General features: G+C 36.1%; 1 protein-coding gene across 1 annotated transcript in view; it reads right to left on the bottom strand.

The window, feature by feature from the left end:
- Positions 1 to 13,713, bottom strand: part of EYS (eyes shut homolog) — a 1,792,869-nt gene that overhangs the window by 1,143,360 nt on the left and 635,796 nt on the right. Inside the window, 2 exon segments of the mRNA XM_037844664.1 lie at positions 13,380 to 13,415; positions 13,418 to 13,524. Of these exon segments, the coding sequence (XP_037700592.1) occupies positions 13,380 to 13,415; positions 13,418 to 13,524 (143 nt within the window).

The raw sequence follows: 13,713 nt of genomic DNA, 5'->3' as shown, positions 1-13,713 counted from the left end.
GTTCTCTCTTTGATATTAACAATGCTGACAGATTATCCGACTATGGAGAAATACCTCTAAATAGAGACATGAATAAACAAAACATACACTGAGGGGAAAAATGAATTTGGAAATGACAGAAGGAAAGCAGGGAAGAAAACAATTCAAAAACCCTTATAAATATTATTTTAGAGAAAAGAAGATATATTTAATCAATGAAAATTACAGAGTACACTAAAAATAATATAAGCTAAGAAAAGTTTCTGGAAATCAAAAACCACAGTTAAATGTTCTTTAACAATAAGTAAAACCACTGGGAGACAGGCTCAAGGGAAGCTTTCCCAAAATGACCAAAAGTGAAAATAAGTAGACAATCAGGGAGAAAATTGATGAGATTATAATGTTAACAATGATGTATTTTGTTGTTAGAGAAGTTGTGAGTTTTCAAAACATTAATGCATAAAATATAGGATTCCTGTATACCACCCAACCAACAACAACTTGCATTGGTGTGGGAATTTTTTTTACAGTTGATATCACTTTTTCTATAATTGTAATATAACACAATATAATACAATATAATATAATATAATATAATATAATATATAATATAATATAACAATATAATATGTGTTACCTTTGTAACACTTAATGAAAAATTATTAAAACAATTATATGTATTATCCTTTATTTACATTAGATGTATTTTTTCCCGTTTACCACCTGTTCCAGTTTGCAAATGCTTCACCGGAGGATGGCAAACAGTGTTCGGAAAACCTCTGTTAGCTGGGAAGGCAAGTGTCTGGCATCTACTCTAACTTCTGGTTTCACAATGGCTTTCTCCCAGGATGTTCCTCTCTAGGCAGCAGCTCCTCCTCAAAATGTCACTCTCAGTTGCTCTTGGGGCATTTGTCCTCTCTTAGCTTCTATGGAGCAAGAGTCTGCTTTCAATGGCCATCCTCAAACTGTCTCTGTAAGCTGCAACTTCTCTCTCAGCTCCTGTGCGTTCTTCAAAGTGTCCCTCTTGGCTGTAGCAATTCTAATTAGTATATGTATCACAGTAGATCTTTTGGGATTTATCCTTTTTGGAGTATGTTGTGTTTCTTGGACATGCATATTTTTGTCTTTCATAAAAGTTGGGAAAATAATTTTGGTCACTATTTCCTCATTTCCTCAAATATTCTTTCTACCCCTTTTCCCTCCCCTTCTTCTTGGATACCCATGAAACATATGTTTGTGGGTTTCATGCTTCATTCAAATCTCTGAGACCCTGCTCAATGTTTTCCATCTTTTTCTCTATCTGTACCTCTGTGTATAAGATTTTAATTGTCCTGTCATCTTGTTCGCTGATACATTCTTCTACTGTTGTATGCAGTAGTATATTTTTATCTTTTCTATTGTGCATTTCATACCCACAATTTCTGTTATGTTTCTCTTTATATTTTCAAATTCTTTTTTTCTTTTAATGCAATTGTATTGCACCCCAATCAATTTTCAAACATTTTCATTACTCCATGGAAGTATAAAAAAGAGAAAACTCAAATTTCTTCTTTATGCTTGCAGATTGTCTTCTTAATATGCTTTGTCTTTTTAGCCAGATTTTCTTTCATCTTATTGAATTTATTTAGGAGATTTGTTTGAACATCTTTATTAGTTATTCTAAATTCTGTGTCTCCTCCAAAGTTTTAATTTGTTCCCTTGACTGGACCCTATCTTCCTGCTTCTTAGTATGGCTTGTAATTTTTTGCTGATGTCCAGGAGTCTGATTACCTACATGAGTTTACTCTGAAGGTTAGTTTCTCTTGCCTAAAGAAAATACAGTCATTCAGCTATTTCCTGCAGCTCCCAGGGAAGCACTGTATTTTTAATCTCCACTGCCTCTGCCCCTGTCAAGTGTGAGGTTGAAACAATGGCTGGCAACACCTTAGTCGCAGGCAGGTTGAAGCAGTATCTCAGAGCTGGGTTCCTGTGATCTATCTTTGCTAAACAAAAGCCATTATAAGTGATTGGTTCTGCCCATCATTGCTCTTGGGAAGACTGTTCCTGTCTCCAGCAAGCTAGCTAGGGACGGATCCCCAAGGCAGCTAACCACAAAAGTGAGGGATAGGTACCAGCAGCTGCCTCATGGAGAAAGCAACTCATTCACCATGATGGTTTATCAGCCTCTTCCTCCTGTTTTTCCCTGGATGACTCTGGAAGCCTAGAACAGTTTTCTCAGACAATTCCTGCCTGTTCAATAGCTGTTTTGGTGAGTCCTGGAGCTCCCTACTCCACCACCTTCCCCAGAAGTCAATCAACAATTACTTTTTGATTAATTTAAAAGTGAAAAAAACTCTTGTGAGGAAGAAGTAAAGGACAGTGCATGCGTGGGTGGATGGGGTGATTATAAAAGCACTAAATCCTTATCTTACATAGGTAGAATTAATCATATAATGTGTAAAGTGGAAAAACATAGTTCAAGAAATAGCAGTATTATTATGCTATTTAGAAATATGGAAGTAAAAATCAGAAGAAATTAAGAATGTTGAAAGAGGTTGCTTTTGGGGAGCAGATTTGCTATATTTTCTACATTTGCTTTGAAATATTAACAACCCATGCTTTATGCAGGTTTGATCAGAACTTTTTGACAGTTACTAGTAGTGTAGTATGTTCTTCATCTAAGTTTTTATTATAGGATCACAGGTAGGAAGACAACTGTAAAGTGTGATTGTTGCTAAGCATGGGCACTTCATTAGACAGGTGTGGAAATCAGAGCATTTTGAGGAATCTGTGAATTTTTAACACCAGCTCAGTCTTTGTACAATATGTTTTTTTCTAATATGAAAGATTGTCTTCCCAACTACAGATAAAATTCTTAGTTATTTCTCTTGCTTAATTTATGATGTGCCAGTGTTATTTTTAGTATGGTTTTATGTACATACTATGAGGGTTCTAATCTTCCCTGGAAATATTAAACTTCTTTCTTGGTTCAATCTCTTCTTCTTTTGGTCCAATTTCATCAAAATATAAATATCTGCCATAAGGGAAAATGTTTCCATCTTTATATGCAATTAAGTGTCATTTTTCCCTTGATCTCTCCCTCAATCTCTTTTGCTTCCACTCTATCTATATACATATTGTGAGTGTATATATAAAATGGCATCTCAGTCTTAACACAAACCAATTTTCCCATGGCTTCTCTGACTGCTCTGCTTAAATTCACTTCCCTAGCTATATTCATTACTCTACATAATTTTCCTCATTACAATTAATTACCTATGCCATATATCATATTAAGAAATGACATCCCTCATATATAGTTATACAGATATATATATGAAATAGATGATATAAATACAGATATAGATATGGATATAGTGGTTGTTGTAGATGAGAGAGGAAGACATGAATAAATTATTTGTTATGGTCATAGCCTTCTTGTAGAACTATGATAATTCAGTCCTCCAACCTTTCTGGAAAGCAGTTTAACAGTCTCTGACAAACTGGGCCTTATGGCAACAGATTCATAATTGATTACAACTACAGAGACATATTAGCCTTCCAAATTATTGTATTGTAAGTTCACCCAAGGTCTCACACTTGTCCATTAAACCAGGTGTGAAAACTCTCCATTTGCAATGTCATGTGAGCTGAGATTTTATAAATTCTAATGAATCTTTTTGAAATTAAGAAGAAAGTGTATTTCTCTCAATATAATAGCCTAAAATGGAGTTAACCAAAATATAAGCATAATTTTCTTATTTCAAAGTTCAAATTTCCCTTGTAAAATCGGCTAACCAAATTTCAATTTAGAGAGAGAAAGAAAGCTCAAGGAGTCATTGAGCTTTAAGTGAACTTCCCTTTAATCAATTACTAACACAGTACGTGCTTAGTGAATATGTGTTTATAAGTACACTATTCCAAAAAAAAGCCTGAGGACCTGTTTTAGTGTCTTAGCTGCTATACCAGTTTGTATATATTATGTCCCCCAGAAAATGCCATGTTTTTTGATACAGTCTTGTGGGGGCAGACATATTAGTGTTGATTAGATTGGAATTCTCTGATTGAGTGTTTCCGTGAAGATGTGAATAATCAACTGTGAGTGAAACATTTGACTGGATAATTTCCATGGAGGTGTTATACCGCCCATTCAGGGTGGGTGTTAATTGGATCACTTGAGTCCTATAAAGGCATTCACAGACAGAAGGACCAGAGAGCCACTGAGAGTGACATTTTTAAGAGGAGCTGCAGCTAAGAGAAGACAAATGCCCCAAGAGCAACATTTTGGAGAATGCCATTTTGATACACAACCTGGGAGCAAGCAGATACCAGCCACGCGCCTTCCCACTAACAGAGGTTTTCCAGACACCAGAGGCGTTTCTCCAGCGAGGCTACCTGTTGTTGATGCCTTACCTTGGACACTTTTATGGCCTTAAGACTGTAACTTTGTAAGCAAATAAGTCCCCTTCATAAAAGCCCATCCATTTCTGATGTTTTGCATTAGTGAAACAGAACAGCTGCCAAAGAAAATAAAAGACAATAGATTGGCTTAAATAATGGAAACTTGCTGGCTTATGGTTTTAAGGCTGAGAGAAGTCCAAAGGCAAAGTGTCATCAAGGCAAAGCTTTTTCCCAGAAGACAATGGCATTCTGGGGCTGGCTGCCAGTGACTTTGCTCTTTCTTTTTTCTGTCACATGGCAACTTCTCCTGGCTTCTCTTTCCTCTTCTAAGTTCTGTTGACTTCCACCTTCTTGCTGCCTCCTGTACTTTCTCTTTCTCTATGTCCTTTCCTATAAGACTTTAAGTAATAGGGTTAAAAACCATCCTAATTCAGCTGAGCCACAGCTTAACTGTGGTAACCACATCTAAAGGTCTTATTTGCATGGGTTCACAACAACAGCAATAACATTTAGTTTAAGAACATGCTTTTCTGGGATACATAGCTCTAACTACCAAAGACCCCAAAGTAAAAGAAAATAAAAAGTACTTCAGAAACCAATGAATCAATAAGAGGGAGTTAAAGTTTTCTCATCAAAAATAATGAGATATAGTTTGATTAAAGTGATTAATAAAAGTTGTTATTTTCTTTAGTGACATGCTTTAATATTTATATTTTGTGAAAGGTCCATCAACTTATGAATATTTATTGAGCTCATACAATGTGCAATGTATAGACATTTCTAGCCATCTCTGCTGGGCAGTCCTAATGTAATTCACTATAATCTATCACTAGACAATTTTAAAGCCTCTTAATTTATCCCTATGCATTTACTATTCAAACTTTCCAACCCATTCTCCACAGAGCCACTTAATAAACATGCAAATAATGTTTATTATTTAAAATTTTTTTAAAATACCTTTAATTTTTAATACCACTACATCCTACAGCTACTTCCCCATTTCGTTTCCTTATTAAAGAAAAAAAATCTTCCTTTAATAAATTGTGTACACTCATTTTCATCAATTCAATTTTCTCACATTCTCTTAAACCCACTTCATATAGATGTTTACACTCTCTACTTCAGCAAAACTGCTTCTTAACAATGTCACCAATGACAGTGCTAACTCATGTCTAATACTTAGTCTTTATTTTACTTGATCTAATAACAGCATTTTGTGCTGCTGAATACTCCCACTCCTTGAAATTATTTGGCTTTCAGAACATTTTCACTTGATTTTCTTCCTGTATCATTCACTTCTATATTCAACTTCCTTTGCTAGTTCATTCTCCTCTTCTTGACTTTTACATAGTGAAGTGTCTTAGGTCTCATTTCTTGGTTCTCCTCTCTTCTCTGTCTACATTCACTTCCTCATGGCTTTATGTACAAAGTCTCCCAAATTTGTATCTCCATTGCAGACTACCTCATGTATCCAATTGTGTACTCCACTGCTCCACTTGGATATCTAATTTGCATCCCAATCTCAAACCAAATCAATTTTGTTTCACATGACTACTCCATTTAAATCACATCTTACTACCTCTCTATTTTAATATTGCCCCCAACTCCTACCCTGTATAAATTTTACGAACAATTCATATGATCTGGCATATTTCTATTTTAGTTGTTTATTTTCTTATTGTCTATTTTCCCAGGTAGTAGATAAATTCCAAGAGGTCAGAGACATTTCCCTCCTTATTTCTGCACTGATTTATCCCCAGGGCCAAGCACAAAGTAATGCTCAAAAAAAAAAAAAAAAAAAAAAAATCTGGTAAATAAATGAATAAATAAAACCATTGCCTTCCTTAGCTTAATTATTCCATGGCTACCCACTTCAATTGCAATAAAATTCCAAACACCTTCCCAGCTCCAATATTGTCTGACCCTCTGACCCTGTCTAACTTGCCATCTTCACCTCGTACCACTCCTTACTCTTTCACTAGCCTGCAGCCATACTAGCCTTACCTCTCTTGATTCTCAAACTAGGGAGTTTGCACTTTTCATTTTCTCTGATACTGAAGTTCTTTCTCCATCCTTTTATATGGACTCATCTTTTCAGTCCCTGCCTAAATGTCAATTCCTCAGACTTCTGGCTCATTTTCCATTACCCTTAATCTTATTACTTTAATTTTTCCCTCCAAATTTTTCCCCTTCTTCCTAGTTCTGTGGCTACCAGTAAGAAATTGCCTTTTCCAGTCTACTGTGCTGTGCTGTCTGAGTGCCATGTTATTAAGCTGAATGGGAAGGAACTGGCAGTCATATGTCCAACTGCTTGGTTACTTTCCACTTAAGCCCACTCACAGGACTTGGACCTTTATTGCCCTTCTGACTACTGGAATGCTGATGTTGCAGTGGCAACATCCTTCCAAAGAAGGAGAAGCTGCATGCCCATGTGGACTGAATGGGATATTATTGGTCAACAAACTAAACTTCTAACTTATTTTAGCCACTGTATTTTATTTGTTGGGGTTTCTTTGTTAGAGCAGCTAATCTTATCCTGATGAATATACTCAGTTATATTTTTGTTGAATCCATTTCCATACTGGCATAAACTCCATTAGAGCAAAAACCTTCACTGCTCCGTTCCCAGACTTTCCCCCAGGGATCTGAACACTGCCTGGCACATCAAAATCACTCCAGCATTTGTGGAATTAACAAATAGGGAATGTAATTATATTTTGTGGACACTGCTGGTTATAAGTCAATAAAAGCAGTTACTTCACTATTAGAATTAACACCTGCATTGCAAATATATACTATAAATATTCAATAGTTAAGCTCCGTAAAATTTTTATTTCTTCTTCCCTACTATTCCTCTTGCCATTTAAGCAGATGTAAGGGATTTAAATATTGCTTTAAGAAGAGTGTATCCAAAAAGGAGTGAATTGAAGTGAAATGTGGATTTTTGTGATTTTTGTCTACATTAATAAAATATGGAAAAGTTAAAAAAGATACAATAATAATACTATTGTTCTTGACAAAGGAAGATGATTAGCATTGATTTAAAGCTAAATGCAATCAAATATTTGCCAGCAGTTTTAACTTTTGTGATTATAGACTTACAGTTACGAATCAAATGAACACCAAGCCATAGTTTTTAAAGTCTTCCAGATATGTAATATGTAATTGTGAGACTGAAATTCTCTAGTTCTTAAACCTTGTTATTTCTCATTCAATTAATCATTTTTTATTCTATTTTAATACACTGTATTTCTTAGAAATTTAGCCAAGTTCTTCTTTTGTAGACTAAACTTTGAAGGGTATTAGAGATGAAATGCTAAGCAAGAGTGAATTCAGGAGACTCCTCAGATGAACAGGTAATTACATGGGAATTTCACAAAATTTTGATAAGTGCAATAAGAGAAAGGAGTCCTATGGGAGAAAATAAGAAGAAAAGATAATATGTCTAGAAAAGGCTTCCTGTAGTAAGTAGTATTTAATTTATGAGGTCAGTACTAATTAGAGATAAGAGAAGTGGGGTATTTTAGGCAGTGCAAATATCATGATACATATACATAAAATAAATATCACATTATTGTCTGTCTTCCTTTCTAGCTATTAGAAATCCTCATTAGGATATGAACCATGTCAGCCTTGATCATCATGAAGCACCAACATCTAACCCAATACATAACACAGAAAGAAGAATTACTGAGTTAATAAATGAATATATGTTCACATTTATTATGGAATGTATTCTTTGTGTTGATTTAGAGAAGATAGGCTCATGAGAAGTGCTGGCCATAGAGACCAGAAAAATGTAAACTCTTAATAACTGAATTAAATTAATAGATATAAGCAAATCTAAACTTTGCAAATATTGTATTTAATTACCAAATTATTTGACACAATTATTATTGTATTTAATTTAACATAATTTGCTCTTTCTTCTATGTCACTTATTACCATTCTACTGAAATTGTAATTTTTCTGGTGGAGTAAAGTTAGACTAGAAATGAAATTGGAATGGAAAAGTTGTGCCTTGCTCTGTCATTACTAGATGTATGATCTCCAAAATATGTGAAAGGTATAATGTCCTTTTCTCTTAAAATCTAGGATTCTTTAAGTAAAAATCATATGAACAATGTCATGATTCCATTGAAATGAAATATAAAATAAATAAACAGATTTAAAATCTTTACACAAACCCTTGAGCTTTAGGAGACTTTAAGAAGAATGATTTCCAGTTGAGGTTAAGACAAAATAAATGCTAGAAGAATCTGAGAATAACAAAAAAGCTTAATATGTCCATGTATAGAAAGAAGGTCAATTTATACGTCAGAAGAGTATTTTCTGAGAGGAAAAACAGATTCCTATAACTATCTTGAGGAGAATAACTTCTTTTGAATGTCCAGTCATAAAGTGCTCTTGGTGAAAAACCAAACTGTAGCACACACACCATAGTTGTCTTTTCTTACCGTATTCAAGTATAAATGCTGAAAAGAGATCCACAAAGCATTTCTCAGGTCCCACTGCAACTAAAGATGGTGATATAACCCAGTTCTGGTCAATGAGACATCAGCAGAAAGCTACTTTTGGCATTGTGGAGAGATTTTTCCTGATACAAAGGGCAGGATGCAGTTGGCATCACTCTTTCTCAATTTTCCATGTAGACGTGATGCCTAAAAGTGCAGCAGTAAAACAGAAACCATGTGCACTGGTTTCCTCATTGCGAAAGCAAATACCATTCAACAAGTTGGCTTAAACAATGGGAATTTTTTGGCTCATAATTTTGAGGCTAGGAAAGGTCCAAAATCAAGGCATTGTCAAGATGATGCTTTCTCTCAGAAGACTGTGAAATTCTGGGGCTTCTGCCAGTGTCAAAAGACAATGAACATAGCACCCTTTTCTGGCATCTCCCGTCTCTTCTGGATTCTGTTGACTTTCAGTTTCTGGCTGCTGCTTCTGTGGTTTTCTCTCTTTCTGTGTTTCTTTCTGTTTTAAAGGACTCCTGGAATAAGATTACAACCCATCCTGATTGAGTTGGGCTACACCTGAACTGAAGTAACTTCATCAGATCAGTATAATGGGTTCACACTCACAGGAATAGATTAAGTTTAAGAACATGTTTTTCTGGGGTACTTTTCTGGTTTGCTAATGCTGCCATTATGCAAAATATCAGAAATGGATTGACTTTTATAAAGGGGGTTTATTTGGTTACAAATTTACAGTCTGAAGGCCATGAAAATGTCCAAACAAAGGCATCAACACAAGTATACCTTCAGCGAAGGAAGGCCAATGGCATCCGGAAAACCTCTGTTAGCTGGGAAGGCATGTGGCTGGCATCTGCTAATTCTGGCTTGTGTTCCAGCTCTTCTTTCTGCTCCTTTGCACTCTTCAAAATGCTGCTCTTGGGGTGTTTTGTCCTCTCTTAACTTCTCTGGAGCAAACTTTGGGCTAACATCTCAGAAGTGTTAGCAAAAGTCTGCTTTCTATGGCAGTCTCCCAAACATCTCTCTAAGCTGAAGCAGCAAGCTCCTTCTGTCTGTGCTTTTATAGGGCTCCAGTAAACTAATCAAGACCCATGCTGAATAGGCAGGGCCACATAGAAATGATTTAATCAAAGGTGTTACCCGCAGTTGGGTGGGTCAATTCTCCATGGAAACAACCTAATCCAAAGATTTCAACCTAGTCAACACTAATACATCTGCCTCCATAAGATTGCATTGAAGAACATGGCATTTTTGGGGACATAATACATCCAAACTGGCACAGGTACATAGCTCTAGACCACCATAGTCTGCCCTCTGGACCTCCAAACCACATGTTCTTTCTAAAAAATACATTGATTCCATCACAACATCCCAAGGTCTTAAGTCATTTCAGAATCAGTGCTAAGTACAGTCTCATCACAATCAGTTTTGGGGGTGGTCTGTCCTGGGAAACAATTCCCCTCTGTCTATGGACCAGGGAAATCTAGAAACAAGTTATCTGCTTCCAATAAACAACAAAGGAGCAAGCATAGGATAAACATTCCCATTCCAGAAGGGAGAAATTGGAAGGAAAACAGGGGTCATAGGTCCCAAACAATTCCAAAACCCAGCATGACAAACGCCATAATATTTCAAGTTCAAAGAGTTATCTGTAGATTGAAGTTTCTTCTTTTAGCTCTGATGGATCAGCAGTCCCATCCTGTCTGAGTGCTTATGCAGTGACCACGCTCTCCCAGAACACTGCAGTGAAGGCCCTACCCTGTCCAAGCACTGGGATGACTGCCAGGCTCACCATGAACACTGGACACAAGTCCCAACTTCTCTGAGCATGGGGATGGCAGACAGGCTTTCCACAAACCCTGGGACACAGGCCTCACCATCTCTGAGCATTGGGGTGGTAGCAGTCTCCCTGAACAATGGGGTAGGTATCCTACCCTCTCCAAGTTCCAAGGTGGACCCCCACTTTCCACACACATGGGTGAGCCTGCTTTCTTAGCCCGAGGCAATATCTTTGGTCTAGAACTTGGATTCCATGGTTCTGCCTTGAAGTCATTCTTATTTCAATTTTTCCCTTCCCTGTCCCTTCAGTCCAGGCTGGCAGTGGTTCTGCCCATACAAATTGCACAAAAATCTGTTGGTTTTGCATACAGTTCACATGGGTCCAAACCACCAGGCAATAGAACTTTGCATTGAGCATTCCTGTATAACTGTTTCTACTGAAATGGGTGAGTGGACACATGTTCAGTTAAACCCTCACATGGAGCCCTATTCTTCAGAAGCTCACTTTCTGGAAGCTTGGAGTGGGCCCTGATAGAGCTTCCTTTGACCCTGGTCTCACAGCATACCTCTGGAGAGGCTCAGAATTTTCCACACATGAATTTCTGGTTTCTTTATGCTCAAGAGTTTATTTTTCAGCCCATGCCTTTCTTCTTGTATTTTATTTACTGTAAGCTGCAAGGAGAAACCAGGCTACACTTCCCACACTTAGCTTGGAAATCTCATCAGCTAAATATCCAAGTTTGTCATTTTGAAGTTCTTCCTTACATCCAACCTTGGAACTCAATTTTACCAAGTTCTCTGCCACTTTAAAACAAGGATTGCCTTCCCTCCAGTTTTCAATAATACATTTATCATTTCCTTCTAAGGCCTCTTTGAAAATACTTTAGCATCTCTATTTCTACCAACAGTCTCTTTAAAGCAATCTAAGCTTTGCCGTCAAACAGCTCACAGTTCTTCCAGCCTCACTCATTCCCCCCTTCCAAGGCCATTGCCACATCTTTGGTATTTCTAATAGCAGCACCTCACTCTCCTGATACCAAACCTATTTTAGTTTTCTGGCTACTCCTTCTGTGGCATTCTATCATCTGAATTTCACTCTGCTTATAAAGACTCCCGTAATAGGATTAAGACTCTACCCTGATTGAGTTGGGCCACACCTTAACTGAAGTAACTTCATCAAAAGTTCCTACAGAGGATGGATTCACACTCATAGGAATCGATTGAGTATAAGAACATGTTTTTCTGGGGGTATGAAGCTCAAAACCACCACACCAGAAAGACTTGAGGGGAAAACCAAAAATACCATAACCCATCCTGGCATTCTCAAATCACTGAACAAACACCAGAAGCTGTGAAGAAAATTATCCCTTGTTTATTTAAGCCTATTTTACTTGTAGCTGAACCGATATACAAGCAAATATCAAAATCTTATATTGAACTAAATTTGCTAGGTAGCTCTTAGATGGTATCATTTGAACCAATGTTAAGCAACATATTTCCAGATACTTTTGCAATGAAAATGGAGAGGCTGTGAATAGAAAAATAAATCTTTTCTACTTTGTGATGAATTTAAAATTTTAGAGCAATATGTTCTATCAAATAATTTTACAGCATGTGTTTCTTAGTCATATTGAGATCAATGTGTCATTTCTTATTTTAACACTGTTAGCAGAGGTAGCAACAGCAACAACTCATGGCAAACGCTAATGCTAATTGGGTATCATTGTACTGACTAGAAATCCTGAGAATTCAGAAGTTACAGGCATTATGAAATTTAGAAAGGTCACCTTTCTATAGCCAAAATTTAAACTTCTTATTTTGTAACAAAATTTGTAGATCATGGCATTTTTTAAAATTTGTATTTGAGACTTTTATGCATGTAACAATTGTTACCAAGGTAACCTTCTCTGAAGCCATCAAGGATTCTTTAGGAAAGATACTGGTGTGCTCTGTGTTCAGCTTATTTACCTTTTGTTTGCCTTTCAATTACTTATTCTCTGGAAGTCCTTCTAGTTCCTTATCATTATTGCTTTCCAATTGCATTCCCATTAATACAATGCTTTTTACTCTTGCCAGAACTTAATAGAAGATTCACTTAACTAGTTTCCCTCAGGAAAAGAACCTAGGGATCCCAATGTTGTAAAATTCAGGCATTAATAAATTGAGAGTTGATATTTGAATACATTCTTGCTGAACTCACGCCATTAATATTTGTGAGTCAAAACAAGGTAGCTTTTTGTTTTTCATAATTGCAACTTCTCATCAGGAGTTTCCAGGGCCTATGCTGCTATCTTTTACAAGTTCCTTGATGATTTTGCTTTTAGATTTGAATAGAATTTATGCTGTGGAATAATTGATACTAACACAACTAACTCCCGATCTGATTCAAAGAACTAAACTTATTATATTTAAAAATTACATTTGTGTAACAGACATAACATTATTTACCTTAGATTATTCATACACCACCATTGTTTCTTTTATAGCCACATTAGCATATTTCAGATAAATTTCAATGCAACAAAAATCATAAAAATCTTAAATAATAAGAAATATGTTTAATACATTTCTTAGTATTAGCAAATTGTAGATGGAAAAATAGCCTAAAATTTTAGGTTTTATTGGTTTCTTTTACAAGACGCCAAGAGTCTCTTGACCTTCCTGACTTGTTTGCACCTGACAATTATGAGTTTTGAAGTATAGATTTGAAGTTGCCATTTATTCACAGGCAGCAATATGTTGACGTGGACAGGACATTTACAGGTTTACCTGCATAACCAGGGGTACAGAGGCAGTTGTGAGCCCAGTCCTATTGACACAATTTTCTCCATGTAAGCAAGAGGAAGTTTTGCATTCATTCACGTCCAATTCACAGGAAGACACATGGTACCCAGGCTCACAATTACACAAAAGTCTAGAGAAAAGTAGGAAAATGAGAAATAAATAAGCATGTAACAATGAAAAACATTTAATTATATATGTCATCCATATATATAAATTTAATTGAGACTTTTGGATTCATGTAAGTAACTGATAAAAATCCCATTTTATGTTTTATCTTTGAAGAGTATATTGCAATTCACCTTCTAAGATATATTTCCCC

Source organism: Choloepus didactylus, chromosome 7, assembly GCF_015220235.1.
Source record: "Choloepus didactylus isolate mChoDid1 chromosome 7, mChoDid1.pri, whole genome shotgun sequence".
Taxonomy (NCBI): Eukaryota; Metazoa; Chordata; class Mammalia; order Pilosa; family Megalonychidae; genus Choloepus; species Choloepus didactylus.
This window is presented reverse-complemented; position numbering and strand designations above follow the sequence as displayed.